The sequence below is a fragment of the Malus sylvestris genome, chromosome 12 (genome assembly GCF_916048215.2).
Source record: "Malus sylvestris chromosome 12, drMalSylv7.2, whole genome shotgun sequence".
NCBI classification, from domain to species: Eukaryota; Viridiplantae; Streptophyta; class Magnoliopsida; order Rosales; family Rosaceae; genus Malus; species Malus sylvestris.
Window position 1 is genome coordinate 6,139,575 of NC_062271.1, and position 16,122 is coordinate 6,155,696.

Here is a 16,122-nt window from a genome sequence, read left to right on the forward strand (position 1 = left end):
AAAATGAGCTTATTCTCACAACATAGCAAAAGCAGTTTTTTTTTTCAAAGCACAGTAATACCAAACCAGCTTTTAGCCCACTCCCCCAAATTCTCTTTTGCTCAGAAAACTACGATGGGCAAGTCAACCTTAAATTCTCTCTTGAAAGTTTTGAAATGTCATATGAAATTATAAAAAAAATTCAATTTGTCATGTAAACTAAAATTGTAAACGATTTGTTGTATGAACTTTTCGAAATCATTAATTTGACATTTGATTTTATTACCGTCAAGTTTTATATCCAAAATACTTGCACGTAGCTTGTGTTCATGCTCTAGCAAGTTGGAATCCAAGCATGGCTTGCTGCTCTTCTCCCACCACCATTGCCTGAGGCTGAGGCTTAGCTTCCAATGTTGTGTTGTAGTGGTTGCCTCTTGTTTTGGCAGTCTAATAAGCAGACTTTATATTTGCTTACCCAAGAACCCTGGTTCATGGCATGTGCGTGGGAAGCGCTCACAACATAGTTCAACCAACAACAAATTATTCTCTGATATCAAGTTGAAAATAAAATATTTGTTGTAAATTTCATTCTGTACTTGCGGTACAACGTAAACCGGCTAAAAAACTACTAACATGACTTGACTAGTAATCGGCTCAAAACTACAAACTTTAATAAAAATGTGATGAAATGTTGCATCTTCTAGCTACCTCTGTGGTTACACTAAATTAGCCGGCTTGAAGCATCATCCCTCCGCAGCCAGTTTACGGTATAATGATTGATATGCTGCACTGCAAAGCTTGAACTTTTCCTCTGCAGCTGCCTGCAACAATGTAAACTAATCATCAGTCTCTGTACAACTACATTTGCATATACGAGTCTGCTAAAATTGCAAAATAGGCCGCGCGTTGGATCATCTTAACCACTTGCAATAATAAAATTTGTTTCCACCAAACATGGATCGGAAAATGGTCTCCACATCTTCATCTTCTTCACAAAACCGGAAATCATCTGAAATGGCAATGGACTGAGATCATATGAAAATGAACTAAAAAAATCAGGACATAACATCAATCATGCAAGGAATATGTAAGGTGCCCTGATGCACAATTTACGCTCAAAAGGTAAACTATATACCACAGACTTACACCCAATAATCTCTGTTGAACAAAGGGAACACTTGAGCCCACAAGAAAGGCTCCAATGAAAATTCTACCAAGAATACAGGCAGAATATTTCCTGAATGAAGAACTACTTTCTTACTTCTTTTATGCATAATCTCTTTTATGCATAACTACTTTCTTACTTCTTCCGTATTTCCAGGCTCCTTGATTGCCTGCCTTCTTTTTGGACCCCTTGGCGGAGTATTGTTTTTTAAACCATGAGGTGCCTCTACTTGAAGATGGCTCCTCATCATCATACTCATTCTGCCAACTCTGCAACATTCAAAAGATATGTAATTGCGATTAAAAAATAAGATATATAAATATATAATTCCAAGATAATTAAAAATTTTCGCAACAGAACAAAAATAGAATGACAATAAAAAGTTCAAAAGTTCACCCATGCATAAATTAAAGGTGCCAACAAAATTACAAAGATGAGGAATCCATGAGAAAGAGAAATATATCAAACCATTATTAGGATAAAAAGAAAGTCGTCAGACAATATAAGAAGACACCGCTAAAAAAAAAAGGCTGTTGCTGGAAATCATAATCATCAAAAGTGGGAAACCGAGAAAAGGTGTTCTATATCGGTGAGATTCATTTCTGTACAAGTATTTTACAAAGGAAAAGGGCGAAAAAGGTTAAAAAAGACAGTGCTCTTTCCTGAAACTTTAAGAATCATCCACACATTTGACACTTAAGGTGTGTTTGGATAACAGACTTTAACATCCCATGGAATATAGGTAAAATATGTTAGGAATGCAAAATAAAAATTTGATAGAGGGACTTTTTTTTACCGAAATTTGATAGGAGGACTGGAAAATGACTAGATGCAATACATTTGAAAGTCCTTTATTTAGTGTCTTTGTTGTAATCAGTAGTGTTTTAGTAGTAGCTTTGTAGTGCTTGAGTAATTCATTGGTAGTGTTCTTGTAGTGCATTTATAACAACAATTGGTATAAAGTTCCTTGGTACTTCAAGTTTAAGGTCCCGCCAAACAGAGCATTTGGAAATTTCCAGCAGAAGATTATTAACAGGTGAAAGTTAAATGTGACGACAAACACCAATTTCATATTATAATATGAAACAAGTTACAACAAGAATGGAGAACCTGAAATAAGAAATCTGCATAAGCATTGACATTGAGCGTTAAAGTTTGCTTTCCACAGAACCTTCTGGACCTTCTTCCATAGTTGTTAAATCTCTGCAAATAAACAGATGCATTCCCTGTCAGAATTAAGAAACAGAATATAAGGTCTTATGACTCAAAAGGAGAAAGAATGGGGATAAGGAGACAAAGAACGCAAATGAACAAAAATATTTGACACGTCCTACATATCTAGTGCAGTAAAGAAATGTACAGCATCACATTAGATGGAAACAGAACTTTGAATAAATTCATTTGGTTAACATAGAATAAAAATTGAAATGCAGAAACGTAGACAAAATTAACAAAGCTACAACCTAAGGACGATTACATGGTCCTTCTTCGTGCCACAAACTGGCCACTTACTAGACAACAAGAAAAGAAAACATATGCTTGAAATTGTTTTAACACTTTGATATAACCCTGTGCAGGCATTAATGACTTACTAATCAATGAAAAGGTAAGCATTATGGCAAAGACGACTATTTATTTATTTTTTAGAGGAGTATGGTTCCTAAAATACTCTAATGGTATAACACATACATATGTAATACATTTGGTTCCAAAAATTCCTGTTTTTTCCACATAATTGAGAAGAGTACGGGACACAGAAGTAATTTTAAAAACTATTACGCGAATTTACTGACTGGGCAGAGGATTGAGGCATGTGTATGCTCAGCCAGGGCTACATAAAAAGGGGGGAGTGTTACAGTGTGCTGTTAACACTATCCATCTTTAAAGTAATGTGTGTTCTCTCTTTATATTGCGGCAAAGATATAAGGACAGCTTTCAATCTGTAACATTTTCCAATCATTTGTTAAAACCTAATGTCTATGGACTCATATCCAAATTCAATAATTTGCAAACAAGTTTGGAGATACATATTTAGTGGAAAAAACCAGAATCAGGGATGAAAATACAGCACATAATTGGTATGGTTTAGATACTCATAAAAGAATACTATGCAAGGAATATTCCCAAAATATGGACTGAATTTGAGTAGAGAAGATGGATGGTGATAGAACATAACAATTTGAATTGCCATTGACTTATCAAGAAAAGGTAGAAATGCAACACACACATATGTCGAGATGATAAGGGTCAACTCCTTGAACCAACGTTCCTATCAGTTCCGGAGAAAATATATGACATCTCATTTCAATTTCCATACATGAGTTCTTATGCGTTTCTACAGCCCTTCAAGTGATGAATAGCATCTCATTGAACCTTACTAAATTCTGAACAGCATTTCAAAGGTCCCTTTGCATTCAAGGTTAAAATTCTCACAATTTCCAAACAATTAAAAGTGAGTACCCTGCAGGATGCAATAAGAGACAGTTGTGGCCTAGTTTATCGTTCGAAAGCTTGAATTTTTACTGCAATGCACTGCCTAATTGGTGAGGAAACTCAAAATTCAATCCATCAACTTCAGCCCAGAAGTCCCAACTACGCATTTTTTCAGACAACGATAACAAAATTCTTTCTTTTATCAAATCACCAGAACAAGATGAAACATAACCCACAAAATTCCATCGATTTCTCACTTCCACTAAGTTTTCACAGCCAAACCAAGCACAGAAGCAAAAGGCAAACATTAAGCGTAAGAAAAAAAAACCAAAATTACCAATTTTTCTGGATTCTTAATTATCTTATATCAACACATGGTGGGCATCCCCAATAACCCAAAAACATATACACTTAGCTGATGAATATGTGTGTGTGTGTATATATATATATATAGAGAGAGAGAGAACTACAGGTCCCGAGTAGGATCGGCGCTTACGATCCAAGACAGGGGTGGAATGAAAGAGGGCGGCCCTCACATAAATGCAGTAGTTGGGACTGGAGTTTGTGAGAGCCGCTTTCATGGCGGTGTTCATTTTGCTTGAATATGACTGTCGCAGAAAGGCAGAGGCAGCTCACCAAAAAGGAAGAAGCAGAGGGGAAGCATTTCAATGTCTACCCATCTTATTGGGTTGGCAACGGGGCGGGGATGGGCCTGGGCTGCCCCTCCTCCATCCGATTTTTCTTCGGGGCGTTTCTAGGCCCACGGGACCTAAACCCATTAGGCTTCTACAGTTGCCAACGGGTGATCGAATCCGCTATGATGCCATGTTACCAATTAAGGATGTAAAAAGAAGGAAAACTTATTGCAAACTGTGATTCTTAATTAGTTTACAAAGATAAGGTGTATGTATAAAGACCTGAAAGGTATAAATTGCCAAGATTGCTACATAACGGAAGGACTAAACTTGTCAAGACTTACCCTTCCACCTAGTTACAATGTGTATACATAAAGACCTAACTCTACACAAACATGTTACTTAGTACTACGGTCTGGTGATATTTCTTTTCACTTTGAAGTGAAAGGTCTTAGGTTCGAATATCGTGAATGACAAATTCGATACCAAATTAATTTGTCAATTGTGTAGCTTAGCCGAACTCATCCTCCCCCTAGTGTAAAACTATCGATGTACTAAAAAATAAATTCTAAACAAACAGAAAATAATAAAAAATCTATTATGTAAAATATCAAAATTATCAACTTAAATTATACCAAATCGAGGAATATAAGAGGAGGTATGATGACGTTCTGAACTTGAGTTCATGCATGTAATAGAGGGTCAGAGACCTATTATGTGTGTCCTTTTCGAGATTGCGAACAAAATTGTATTGTTTTTATGGGTGTGAAGAAGAGTAACTACCCTATAAATCAGGGAGTTTCTATTGAATTATTGCGATAATTATCCTTAATTTTTGTGTTATTATGTCATCATTTATGAAATGGCTTATTCACTTTCTAAATGTCGGTCAGCACGTCACTATCCCAATGTTCACGACATTTGGATCGAAGTTTAAAGGGAAGTTGGATACTTCCAATTTATATGTGGACCCATGAATTTTTCAAAAGTAAGTAGAAAAATAAGAATGAGGATCATTTTCGGATCCTTTTTGTGAGGATCTCGGAGATTCTCCAATCACATCCGTTCATCGTACATCATGTGATCAATTTTCGTCAAGTACTGTTTATATTTATTTTAAATAAAAAGATTTATAATGATTTATGATCGCACGATATGCAATGAACATATGTAATTGGAGGATTTTCAGAATCCTCACAAAGAGAACGCGAAGAGGATCCTCAATCAAAAAATAACGAAACAAAATAAGTAGGGAATGTATGAAAAGAAAATTTTCTAAATAAAGAAAGCATACCTTGTCCTAATGAACTTGACCCATGAAATTCATTTGTGCATGGCATAGTTTGATGAGTAGGTGTCTAGGTGACCATGCCCAAAAGAAGACTATTAAAAAGAAAGTAGTTTCTTTAGCGTACATGCGGGACCAAAGTAGCCATGATAGCCAACTCCAAAAGATGTTCTTCACATGGATAAAGATGTGCAATTAGATCCCATTTCCAACTAAACAATGCCTTTATCATACATCACTATACCAAAAAGTATACCTCTTAACTCATCATATGACAATGGGGTAATTCTCAGCTCTGGTGTTAATTACCAATTAACGATACTATCTTCTTGACCGTTAGATCATAAATTTATTTCACAAAGGCGAGATAAATAATAATGCTCAAATAAATTTGAACTCCAAATTATTACATTGCTTCTTATTTTGTTTACGAACTTATTGTCACTCAAGTACTTCATCGAACGCGTTGTTTCCTCTCCATTTCTTAAGCAAACATAGTCAATAACTAAATGAGGCAATATTTGTCATTTCTTGCTCTTTGATTACTCCACCCTTGTTCATTTGACAATAAAATTTAGTAACAAATTGTTATTCGTTGTATGTAACCACAATTAACTATTTACATGTTGGTCAAATGATCAATTATTATGATGATAACGTCGCGTTCTATATAAAATTAATTCTCTAACATCCATTGTGCTAACACCCTTTACAATCCATTCAAGATACATTGGATTACTCATAAATTATTAAAAGGATTAATTGGATTATAAAATTTAAAAAGAAAACTAAAGAATGTTTAGGAAATTTTAAAAGGGAAAAAAAAGGGAGAACTTTTGTAGAATGATTTGGATCTCATTCAGATTCAAATTGTGAAATCTTAAGGATCCTCACATCTTAATCATTTATCGTGTATCGTGTAGTCAAAAATTATTTTTTTATATTTAAAATTAAACACAAATAATATCTGACGAAAACTGATTACATAATGTACGATAAACAAAAATCTCCACAAAATAAATCAAGAGGAGATCCTCTTCCTTTGTAGAAGACTGGCTCAAAGATGTGTAACCACGTTGTGAGCTCCGCCGGTAGTTACGCGTTTCACGTTTCCGTTAAGAGGGAGTCTTATTACATGTGTTTGATCGACCGTTAGTTTAGCAGTTGACGAACTCCACGTTTCCGTTAAGCTAGGAGGAGCGATAAGATAGGCGAAACGAGCGAGCGTCCGTGGAAGCGGCCGTACGGGAAAACACCACGCGGACATGACCTCCAATCAGTTGGAAACTGAATTGCTGAGTTGGCTATTTGCTGTTTTCGCAAAACGCACCGTCCCATGGATGATTACAGCCACCCAACCCCACATACCTCCCACCCACTTGGATAAAGCGATTCAAGGGGCATCCTATTTGGCTGAATAAAATGTTCTCCTTTGCATGACCAATTTGCCCTCCTCTCCTTTATAATTTGACAACCATACAAGTACAAGGGTATTCCTGGAAACCAGGGTTGGTAGTGCCTATTTGCCATTTTTATTATTATTATTTTATTTCTTTTTTCTCTTAAAAAATGATCAAATGCAGCAGTTCAATCTTTCAAGAACTGAAAAAACTAATAGATGCATTTTAGACTACTCTAACATTATCGTGTGATTCACCCAATCGCCAGAAATTGAACTCAGAGCATGTCATATGGAATACAAGCTTGAAATTCATTTCCAATCATTGACAATATATTTCTTGTATGATCAACTAACTATGCCATACTTGTACTCTACAAATTGTTACTACTATACCTATCCAATGGTTGTTCATATTGAGATAATTAGCAACATAATTAATGATGTAAAGTTTGTTCTTTTTGTAAGTGCTCTTATTTACTTTATTAAAATATTGCAGATGTTTTATTGCTTTGGGCATAGTGGCATAACCAAATAGACTAGAGCAGATGTGATCTTCTTATGCATAGAAAAAAGATGTATGATATTAAACATAAATCCTCTTCAATCTATCTTGCAATTAAAGGAAGTGCTCGCCACTTAGGTGTCACACCTCAAAACAAATATTTACTAATGAAGCTCCTACAATAGTTTAACTCACATAGACATAATTACAATCAACAAGACATATAACAATTGACAACATAATTCAGAATATCATTTGAAATTTGAAGGACAAAGTCATGTTAAACGTTTTTGAGTAAAACTACAATTACCAAAGCTAAGTCCTAAAAAAAAAAAAACTTATCAATATGCTCTCTCTATTCGATTTGTTAGTGATTCAAATTTAAAAAGAAATAAATAAGTAACGATTTTAGTAATTAACTTGGGAAAGGGGGTTACGAAATTAACCATGATTCCCGATATACCCTCGGTCACAAAACTAAAGGACAGGTGGGCCATTAGCGGTAATGGCAGGGGCACATCCGTCCTCACAATCACAAAGACCGAAAGCGAAGCCAGCTGTTTCCACCATCAACGTGACTTGTCATGGGGTCCGTTGATCAGATATTCCCAACCGACGGTCAGGATCTGAAGATGGCGAATTTGGGGTTCATTTAAGTTGAATTTCATTTGGGAGAGCTTCCTTTTTTAAAACAAGAGGGCGGGTACCTCAGTCAGTCTCTTAACAAAGAGAGAAAAGAAACTCACAACCCAAGTACTTTCTTCCATTTCCATTTCCATTCAAAGGTACAACCTTTTTTCATTTTCCCTTTGTTTTTTGCATTGATTTCGTTTTGTTTGATGGATTTTTATCTGGGTTTTGCTTCATTATCGTTTCTTCGAGCGATATTCTAATCTAATTTAAACTACGAGAATGGGGATTCGAAGTTGAGTACGGTTCTTGAAAAATTTGTTGGGTTTTGCTTGATCATCTGAAATATTACCGGCATTTGTTATTTGGGAAGGCATGTTATGTGTTTGTAGTTTGGTCTCTGTGGTGGGTTTAGGTTCACAAACTTGGTTAGGCATTGGATTGATGTTGCCTTTCAATTTTTTGTGTTTCTGTGATGGTCTGCACAACTTGATTGCTTTTATGGAATAAAGGAATGTGGCAACAATGGTGCTGTTTATGTCATCGTTTGATGCTGATTTCGATATGTTGATTTCCCATCATTTATAAATTGCCGGCATTTGTAGATGCAAATGAATCTGATCTGAGGGATGAACTATTGTTTTGCAATAATTTGATCCAATTGCTTGGTTTCTTTCTGCAGAAAGAAATAGAAAATGGCAGATTCCGAAGACATCCAGCCCCTTGTTTGTGACAATGGTACTGGAATGGTCAAGGTACATGTCCCGGAACACCATTCTTTTGTGATCCTGTGATGGCTTTCTCTTTTAAATTTATGGAGGGCTTTTTTAAGTACTGAATGTTTGAGCTGATCTTGGTGATGCAGGCAGGATTTGCCGGAGATGATGCTCCAAGGGCTGTATTTCCCAGCATTGTAGGTCGCCCTCGTCACACTGGTGTGATGGTTGGTATGGGCCAAAAGGATGCCTATGTAGGGGATGAGGCTCAATCAAAGAGAGGTATCTTGACCTTGAAATATCCAATTGAGCACGGTATTGTTAGCAATTGGGATGACATGGAGAAGATCTGGCATCACACATTCTACAATGAGCTCCGTGTGGCTCCAGAAGAGCATCCAGTCCTCCTGACAGAAGCACCCCTTAACCCCAAGGCCAATCGTGAAAAAATGACTCAAATTATGTTTGAGACATTCAACACCCCGGCTATGTACGTTGCAATTCAGGCTGTCCTTTCCCTATATGCTAGTGGACGTACAACTGGTGAGCAATTCAATTGAGTAATTGCTATGTTTTCTCTGTATGATGCATCATGTATTATCATCATTATCAGAAATGTTTTGGAACCAAAAATAGTTCCGTTGGATCTCATAGAAGAAGAAATACAGGTGAAGTAATCAAACATTTTATCTTTTTATGCTTGCTTTATTAAAAGCGCGGACAACCATATGCACCTCATTATTAAAACATGTCCTTATAATGAAAAAAAGAATCAAATGCATGCTCAGAACATGAGCTCTTCTACGTCATGTGTTGCTCTCTGATGGGCAACCCGTTCAAGCAGTCTATCAAATATATCATCTAATTTCCATTTCCCTTAATCTATTGCACGATTGCATTCATGGTTTTGCTTAGGGAACAAAATGTCTCTGTGCCAAGGTTCATTATTTATGCTTAGGAGTAAGTTAGTAACAGATGATATTTGTGAAACTAGTGCTCTAGAATTCTTGAAAGAAAAAACAATGTTGGTTTTTAGAGTCTCAAAGATAGTGGTAAAACTTGCATTCTAATGCGGTCATGTATGTTTTTCTGTTTAGGTATTGTTCTCGACTCAGGAGATGGTGTGAGCCACACAGTTCCAATTTATGAAGGGTATGCCCTCCCACATGCCATCCTTCGTTTGGACCTGGCGGGTCGTGATCTTACAGATGCTCTCATGAAAATTTTGACTGAACGTGGTTACTCTTTCACCACTACTGCCGAGCGGGAAATTGTGAGGGACATGAAGGAGAAATTGGCCTATATTGCTCTCGACTATGAACAAGAGCTAGAGACATCAAAGACCAGCTCATCTGTGGAGAAGAGTTATGAGCTACCTGATGGGCAGGTAATCACCATTGGAGCTGAAAGATTCCGCTGCCCTGAAGTCCTCTTCCAGCCATCCATGATTGGAATGGAAGCTGCTGGTATCCATGAAACGACATACAACTCTATTATGAAGTGTGATGTTGATATTAGGAAGGATCTGTATGGAAATATTGTCCTCAGTGGAGGCTCCACTATGTTCCCTGGAATTGCTGATAGGATGAGCAAGGAGATTACAGCCTTGGCTCCAAGTAGCATGAAGATTAAGGTTGTAGCACCGCCGGAGAGGAAATACAGTGTCTGGATTGGAGGATCCATTTTGGCATCCCTCAGCACCTTCCAACAGGTAATTTGTCGTGTGTGTGTCTTTTCAACCGAAAACAGCTAAAACACAATCCTTTTGTTCCTTTTCTTCTCTGTCAAAATACTAATATGACAATTCACGTGGTAACTTAACGTATTTATACTGAACGATATTTCGATTTCTGAGTGTAGATGTGGATTGCAAAGGCAGAGTACGATGAGTCTGGTCCCTCAATTGTTCACAGGAAATGCTTCTAATCGCGCAAAGCAAGCAGCGGACAAAGAATTTACACATAACAGATTTTGTATTACAGAAAGGCTTCTTCTATTTAAGTGGTTGCAGAATTTCTTTTTCTATTCATTGTCGAATTTCATTCATGTCGATTTCTCTGTGTTTGTTATGTTGGGACATGAGCATGGAGGCGAGCAAATTATGATTACGATTCAATTTTTTCATTACTACTGTTTTGTTGTAGAGAAATTATGTATTGTTACTGATTTGGTATGGTTGAAATCAAAAATCCCCTTCACTACTCCTTTTGGTTTCTACTTTGTACCATGATTTGCGAATACAGGAGTTGACAGTGCAAGCTGACAGTGTCTGAGAATTTTTGCTGTTAAGGCGCAAATAACATTGGACATAGGAGGTGTTTGGTTTATTAAAAGTTAAGGTGGTAAAGCTATGGTAATCGAATGGGGCAAGTGTGGTGAAATGCAATGGTCATAAACCACTTTTTCAGTGACTAACGTAACAAAATTGTCGTCATGTTTGTAAGTAATATGAATTCTTCGTAAGTAATATGAATTCTTCGCCGACATGAAATTCTTTTGATGAAGCCCACTCATTGTAATCAACTGCGCCACTAGATTTTCTGACAATTCAATTTTATTATAACAAGGCCGAAATCTCAATTTTCTTGCGTTTTGTTGGCAATTTTGCTACCACTTTTACCGATGCCCACTGCTGCCGGCGTTCTCTCAAGCCATGCCTCCCTCCGGGGTTCAGAAGAAGTAGAGAGAGAGAGAGAGAGAGCAGTGAAAAAAGTAATGAACCATGGAAGTGCAGGTAATTCTTTAACTTTGAACGCTTGTTTATTAGAATTAAATTTAGTGATACAAGATTAACATCAGTAGAGATTTGCTTGAAGATTTGTAGAATTGACAACTGCTTTTGCTTTTACTTTTGCTTTAACTTTCAACTTCTACTTCTTTCATGATATTTTTTTTCAATAAATCTTTAGATTACGACGAATTATGTAAAAGAGAGGAAACATTTTAAAAATATTGTAAGCGACAATTACGGAAGCCAGAATGGAATTCAGGGCATAAAAAGCTTCCAAATTCTTATTGGCTTTTGTTAATCTTTGTTGCTGTCTTTATGTCATGGCCAAAGACAAGACTTGTTGACTTTTTGCCTGATTTCGAGAGAAAGGTCAGTGCCTTGGTGTCACTGGCCGTGACAAGAGAGATGGGACGAGGGGGGCAATGACACCAGATAACGAAGCACTTCTCCCAATGGTGAGGCCTCGAATTCAAGGTAGTGATTGCCCCCTATGTGATGAGAGATAGGAGGAGGGGGCCAGTGACGCCGGACAGAGAAATACGTAATTTTTTCCATTAGTGAGGTTCACGCCACCAACTTTGAGCCGCCAAAAGGTGGGTGACACTTTTATGGTGGGAATAGTTGAATAACTAATGATGGTAGCCAACAAAGTATACGATAAAGATGTCTTGACTTGCAACCCAAGTAATCATTCTTTCTGATAAAGCAAACAAGAACAAAAGAGATCACAACAAATTGAAAATATTTCAAAATAATGACTTTGCATTGTAAAAGAAGATAGCATAAGAATTCTGCATTTCGGAATTACACCACTGGTTTTCCAGCAACTTGAGGACCAATAAGGTTTCAAGTCACTTCACTAGCTCCACAGTCTCAAAACACTAACAGTAACTTATAAGGCGTAATAAGAACGGATTTATTAAAACGAAATACATTGCACAGCTTTTGGGTGTATACAGACTCTAACTTATGAACCCTGAAAAAAATCTGAAGCTTTACCCATAACCTTTGCCTAGGGTGCATAGTTTTACGGAAAGAAATGAGTTTATATAAGAAAAGTCAAAGGGAGCAAAGAAAAAACACTAGAAGAAAACAACCCAATGTTAGAAAATTGTTTAAGGAGAATAAAACTTACTGAAACCGGTTGCTTAAGACCAGGCTCAGCCAATCAAGTTACTGGGTGTTATACCAACTTCAAATTTATGTCAATCCTTGAACATGTTAAACCTTGACGGTCCAACAGTGTCAATGAACCCTCTTACTGACAGCTCAGGCGCGGGTTGGTTCTTCCCCAGTAAATCGTGATCTATAAAAATGACAACAATCGTAATGTCATCGTGAAAGAACCGCCTAACTCCCTTTTCAACCTTCTTAAGGTCATCGTGTCTCATCTCCCTTTTTCTAGCTGCCTCACTCAGAGCTGTTTTAAGAAGTCTTTTCGCAATTCCCTGACAATTTGTGAAAAAAATAGAGAAGAAAGAACTATTGGTATCTAGATAGTAACGGGGAAAAAGGACCAAAAAGGCATTCGAAGAAAAAACATACTGCTCGAGGATTATTGTGTACAATCTCCACAGCTTCCTGATTTGTCATGTGCTCCCATAGCCCATCGGATGCGAATATTACAAATTTATCATTGGGCTGTAGAACTCTAGCACATACAGATGGTTCTGCTGTTAGCACAGGCCGACCAAGAGGTTCAGGAAGGTGGAACCTTGGAAACGTGGGATCAAGAGAAAATTCTGGCCTCTTTAAGTATGCATCACCGATAGATCTGGATACCTGATAGCAAGCAAGGAAACACACAAAAGCAGAAATAACTTGTCAATGATTGTCTCAACAGAGGACTTTAGATTCCCAAATTCCAGTGTGCATAATAATTAATTTTAAGCAATTGGAGGGAGGGGGTAAAAAATCTAGTCCTCAACAGTCTACAAGATACATGACTGATGCAACAACCACTGAAAACTTGGAACCGAAAACGGGCGGGGAGAAGACCGTCAGAGTGTCAAATTGACACAAAAAATTTGCAAACCATAACCGCAAATGTATGCATTTGTGTTGGCCAACAAACATACATGCGCAGATACTATAGCAATCCTTAAGCATCACAGACAATTATAGTAAGGTAATTACAAAAGTCACGAATCACAAATGGGCTCATTTCAATAAGGTGGGCATCCTTCCCAGAAAGAAGTTGAAAAGATACATCAAATATCTTCAGTTAAAGAGACGGAAAGTGAGTAAACCTGTATGATGCCTTTGATACGCCAAACTCCCTGCTTCATAACTACAATATGTGAATCATTTGGATGCAAAGACCTGAGTTCTTGTCTAACCTCCTCCATACTTGCATTGTGCTCCCTATTTAGCTGTTCGGCACCTATCTTATTCGATCTACCTACAGAACCAATGACTGCTCGGGAGTCTCCTAGATTAGCAACATACAATGTCCCCCTCCAGATAACTCCAACCAGACAACAAGAGCCAATTGCTGCCATTAATGGCTTTATTCCACATGTCCTACGCACAAGAGTAAGGAACCCATCCTCAGTTGAAGAAAAGGCACTTCTAAGGGTATCTTCAGATATGGTTCCCTTTTCTCGAGCATGTCCTGTAACAAAAACACTTAAATCAGTTGGAATTCGAAAAATCCAGAAGTACTTGCTGTATGCAACAATTGCAATTGGAGGGTGAAGCCTAGAATACAAAAAATAAGCAGTATTCCAACAGAAGCGCGGCAATCAAATATAGCTAAAAGGCTCTCGTTACTGGGACACCAAAAATAGTCTTCGACTCTGGAGTGGAAGAGGCAATGCATCAAAGAAACAAAAAAATTCTTTGCATACACCAGTAGAGAAAGATATATTAAACCACATTAAAGAAACAAAATTTTCAAATTTCAGATTGAACATTCAACTCTACTCCAACTACACAGAACAAAATAGATGAACAACATAGCTCAACCTCCAATGAGTCCATTAATGGAACGGATTCTTTCTTCCGCCTTTTCTTTAAGATAAATAAATTAAACTTCTGCAAATAACATCGCGATGTATATTTCAGCACCATCAAGGCCAACCCAACTGACAAGGTGAGTCTAGGATACAGAGAAGGCCAAAAGAGAAAAAAAAAAAAAAAAAGAAGAAAAAATTTACCCAAAAGAGAAAAAACCAAGATGCTGCTTGAAACCAATTGACCATCAAATATAACACACTTCACATTCAAAATCAAAAGAAGCATAAAAATAAAACAAGATCACTCCTTTCTAAAACACACAAATCCACAAATCACAAACACTCCATCAAAAACGCACACCTCCAACAATCCCAACAAAAAAGCACTCCCTACGCACGCAAAGTTGACTATAGCAGTATGCATACAAGTTCAAATCTCCATTAAATTAGAATATCGCTCGAATGAAAACAAGAAAGACAACAATCCCAATAAAGAACAAAAATCCAAAAACCAAGATATGGCTCACTCACTCATGAGATGAAGAAAGAGATGGTCATTAATGAAGCGAGAAGCATCAGGTCCACCATGTCCGTCATAAACACCGACGAAGGTGGCGTCACGGCCGGTCTCCACTTGGCTGTGATCCTCAATAACATCATTGGCCTGCACGACAGCGAAGGAGAATTCTCCATAGCTGTGCCTGTCGAGGCTTCTGCACCACAGCAAAGGGTCCTCCAACGACGAGTCCTCGACATCATCCTTGTTCATACGGGCATATCTCCTCAATGGCCTCCAACACGTACACGCTATCCTTGCCAGCCACGAAAACATCCCTCATTTCCCAACAACAACCCCAACAACTGATACTTTTCTCTGTAATCCGACAACCCTTTCGTGGATTTCTGGTGTTCTTTGAGAAAATTAAAGATTTGGGGTCGCTTGTTAATAAAGTTTCAAAATTTGGGAAGATTTTGGAGGTTCGGATTGGAAATCCAAAAGGGGTTGTTGACAAAAGGTTCAAAGGGTCCGTGGGTTTTTTGAGTCTTCCTCTCTCCTTCTCCGTGTGTGTGTGTAGAGAGAGAGAGAGAGAGAGAGAGGGGTGTTGCAGGGTGGAAAAGGAAGGGGAAAGTTGACGAAAGCGTGTGAGAGGCACTCTAATGTTTTTTCTTTTCTTTTTAGGAATTTGCGCAAATACCACCTTAGTTTTCAGGGTGTGGCATTTGCCACCTAAAGAATTTTTTTTGACAATTACCCACCTAGACTTTAGCATTGGTGTTAATCTACCACCTCCTTTTAATTCCGTCAAACTTGCAGTTAAATTCAAGGGTATGTTTAACTAATCAAAACAAAGAAATAATAAACTAATAAAAATTTAGAAAAAATAAAAAGTTGCGGATGAAACAGAGACAGAGAGAGAGATGAAGTAGGAGAATGAGGCCATATGGGCTGCCATGGAGGTTTAAGGGCATATGGAGTCAGCGGTTGCACTGCATGGGAGGGGGAGCTAGTTAAAAGGAGCCGCAATGGAGGGGTTAAAAAGGGTTGAAAAGTCCGAGCTTCGAGAATCAGATCAGGCTTTTAGGGTCGCAAATTCTTCTAAAACGAAAATCTGAGGGAGATTGGACTAGAGAGATTCCAGGGTGAAAGCCAATTGCAAAGGTGGAGAATATTAAAATTTGAAAA

At 37.6% G+C, this 16,122-nt stretch overlaps 3 protein-coding genes across 8 annotated transcripts; 1 reads left to right on the top strand and 2 right to left on the bottom strand.

The window, feature by feature from the left end:
• Positions 1–503: 503 nt before the first annotated feature.
• Positions 504–4,242, bottom strand: LOC126591951 (uncharacterized). 6 transcript variants are annotated; one of them, XM_050257680.1, is made up of 5 exons: positions 4,114–4,242; positions 2,255–2,347; positions 1,284–1,413; positions 904–988; positions 504–796 (listed from the first exon to the last, which is right to left on the bottom strand). In XM_050257680.1, exons 1-5 carry the CDS (start codon positions 4,168–4,170, stop codon positions 742–744), a joined length of 420 nt encoding a protein of 139 aa, XP_050113637.1. In that variant the 5' UTR covers positions 4,171–4,242; the 3' UTR covers positions 504–741. The 6 variants fall into 6 exon arrangements, with proteins under 6 accessions (XP_050113637.1, XP_050113635.1, XP_050113634.1 ...); XM_050257678.1 differs by having other exon boundaries at positions 2,255–2,370; positions 4,074–4,240; XM_050257677.1 differs by having other exon boundaries at positions 4,048–4,239.
• Positions 4,243–8,078: 3,836 nt separating this feature from the next.
• Positions 8,079–10,951, top strand: LOC126593106 (actin-like). The gene is made up of 5 exons (XM_050258990.1): positions 8,079–8,189; positions 8,717–8,789; positions 8,900–9,293; positions 9,848–10,461; positions 10,611–10,951. The coding sequence occupies exons 2-5, from the start codon at positions 8,730–8,732 to the stop codon at positions 10,674–10,676; spliced, it is 1,134 nt and encodes a 377-aa protein (XP_050114947.1). The 5' UTR covers positions 8,079–8,189; positions 8,717–8,729; the 3' UTR covers positions 10,677–10,951.
• A 1,272-nt stretch (positions 10,952–12,223) lies between these two features.
• Positions 12,224–15,549, bottom strand: LOC126593105 (probable protein phosphatase 2C 68). The gene is made up of 4 exons (XM_050258989.1): positions 14,970–15,549; positions 13,731–14,095; positions 13,027–13,263; positions 12,224–12,929 (listed from the first exon to the last, which is right to left on the bottom strand). Exons 1-4 carry the CDS (start codon positions 15,268–15,270, stop codon positions 12,687–12,689), a joined length of 1,146 nt encoding a protein of 381 aa, XP_050114946.1. The 5' UTR covers positions 15,271–15,549; the 3' UTR covers positions 12,224–12,686.
• Between the last annotated feature and the right edge of the window lie 573 nt (positions 15,550–16,122).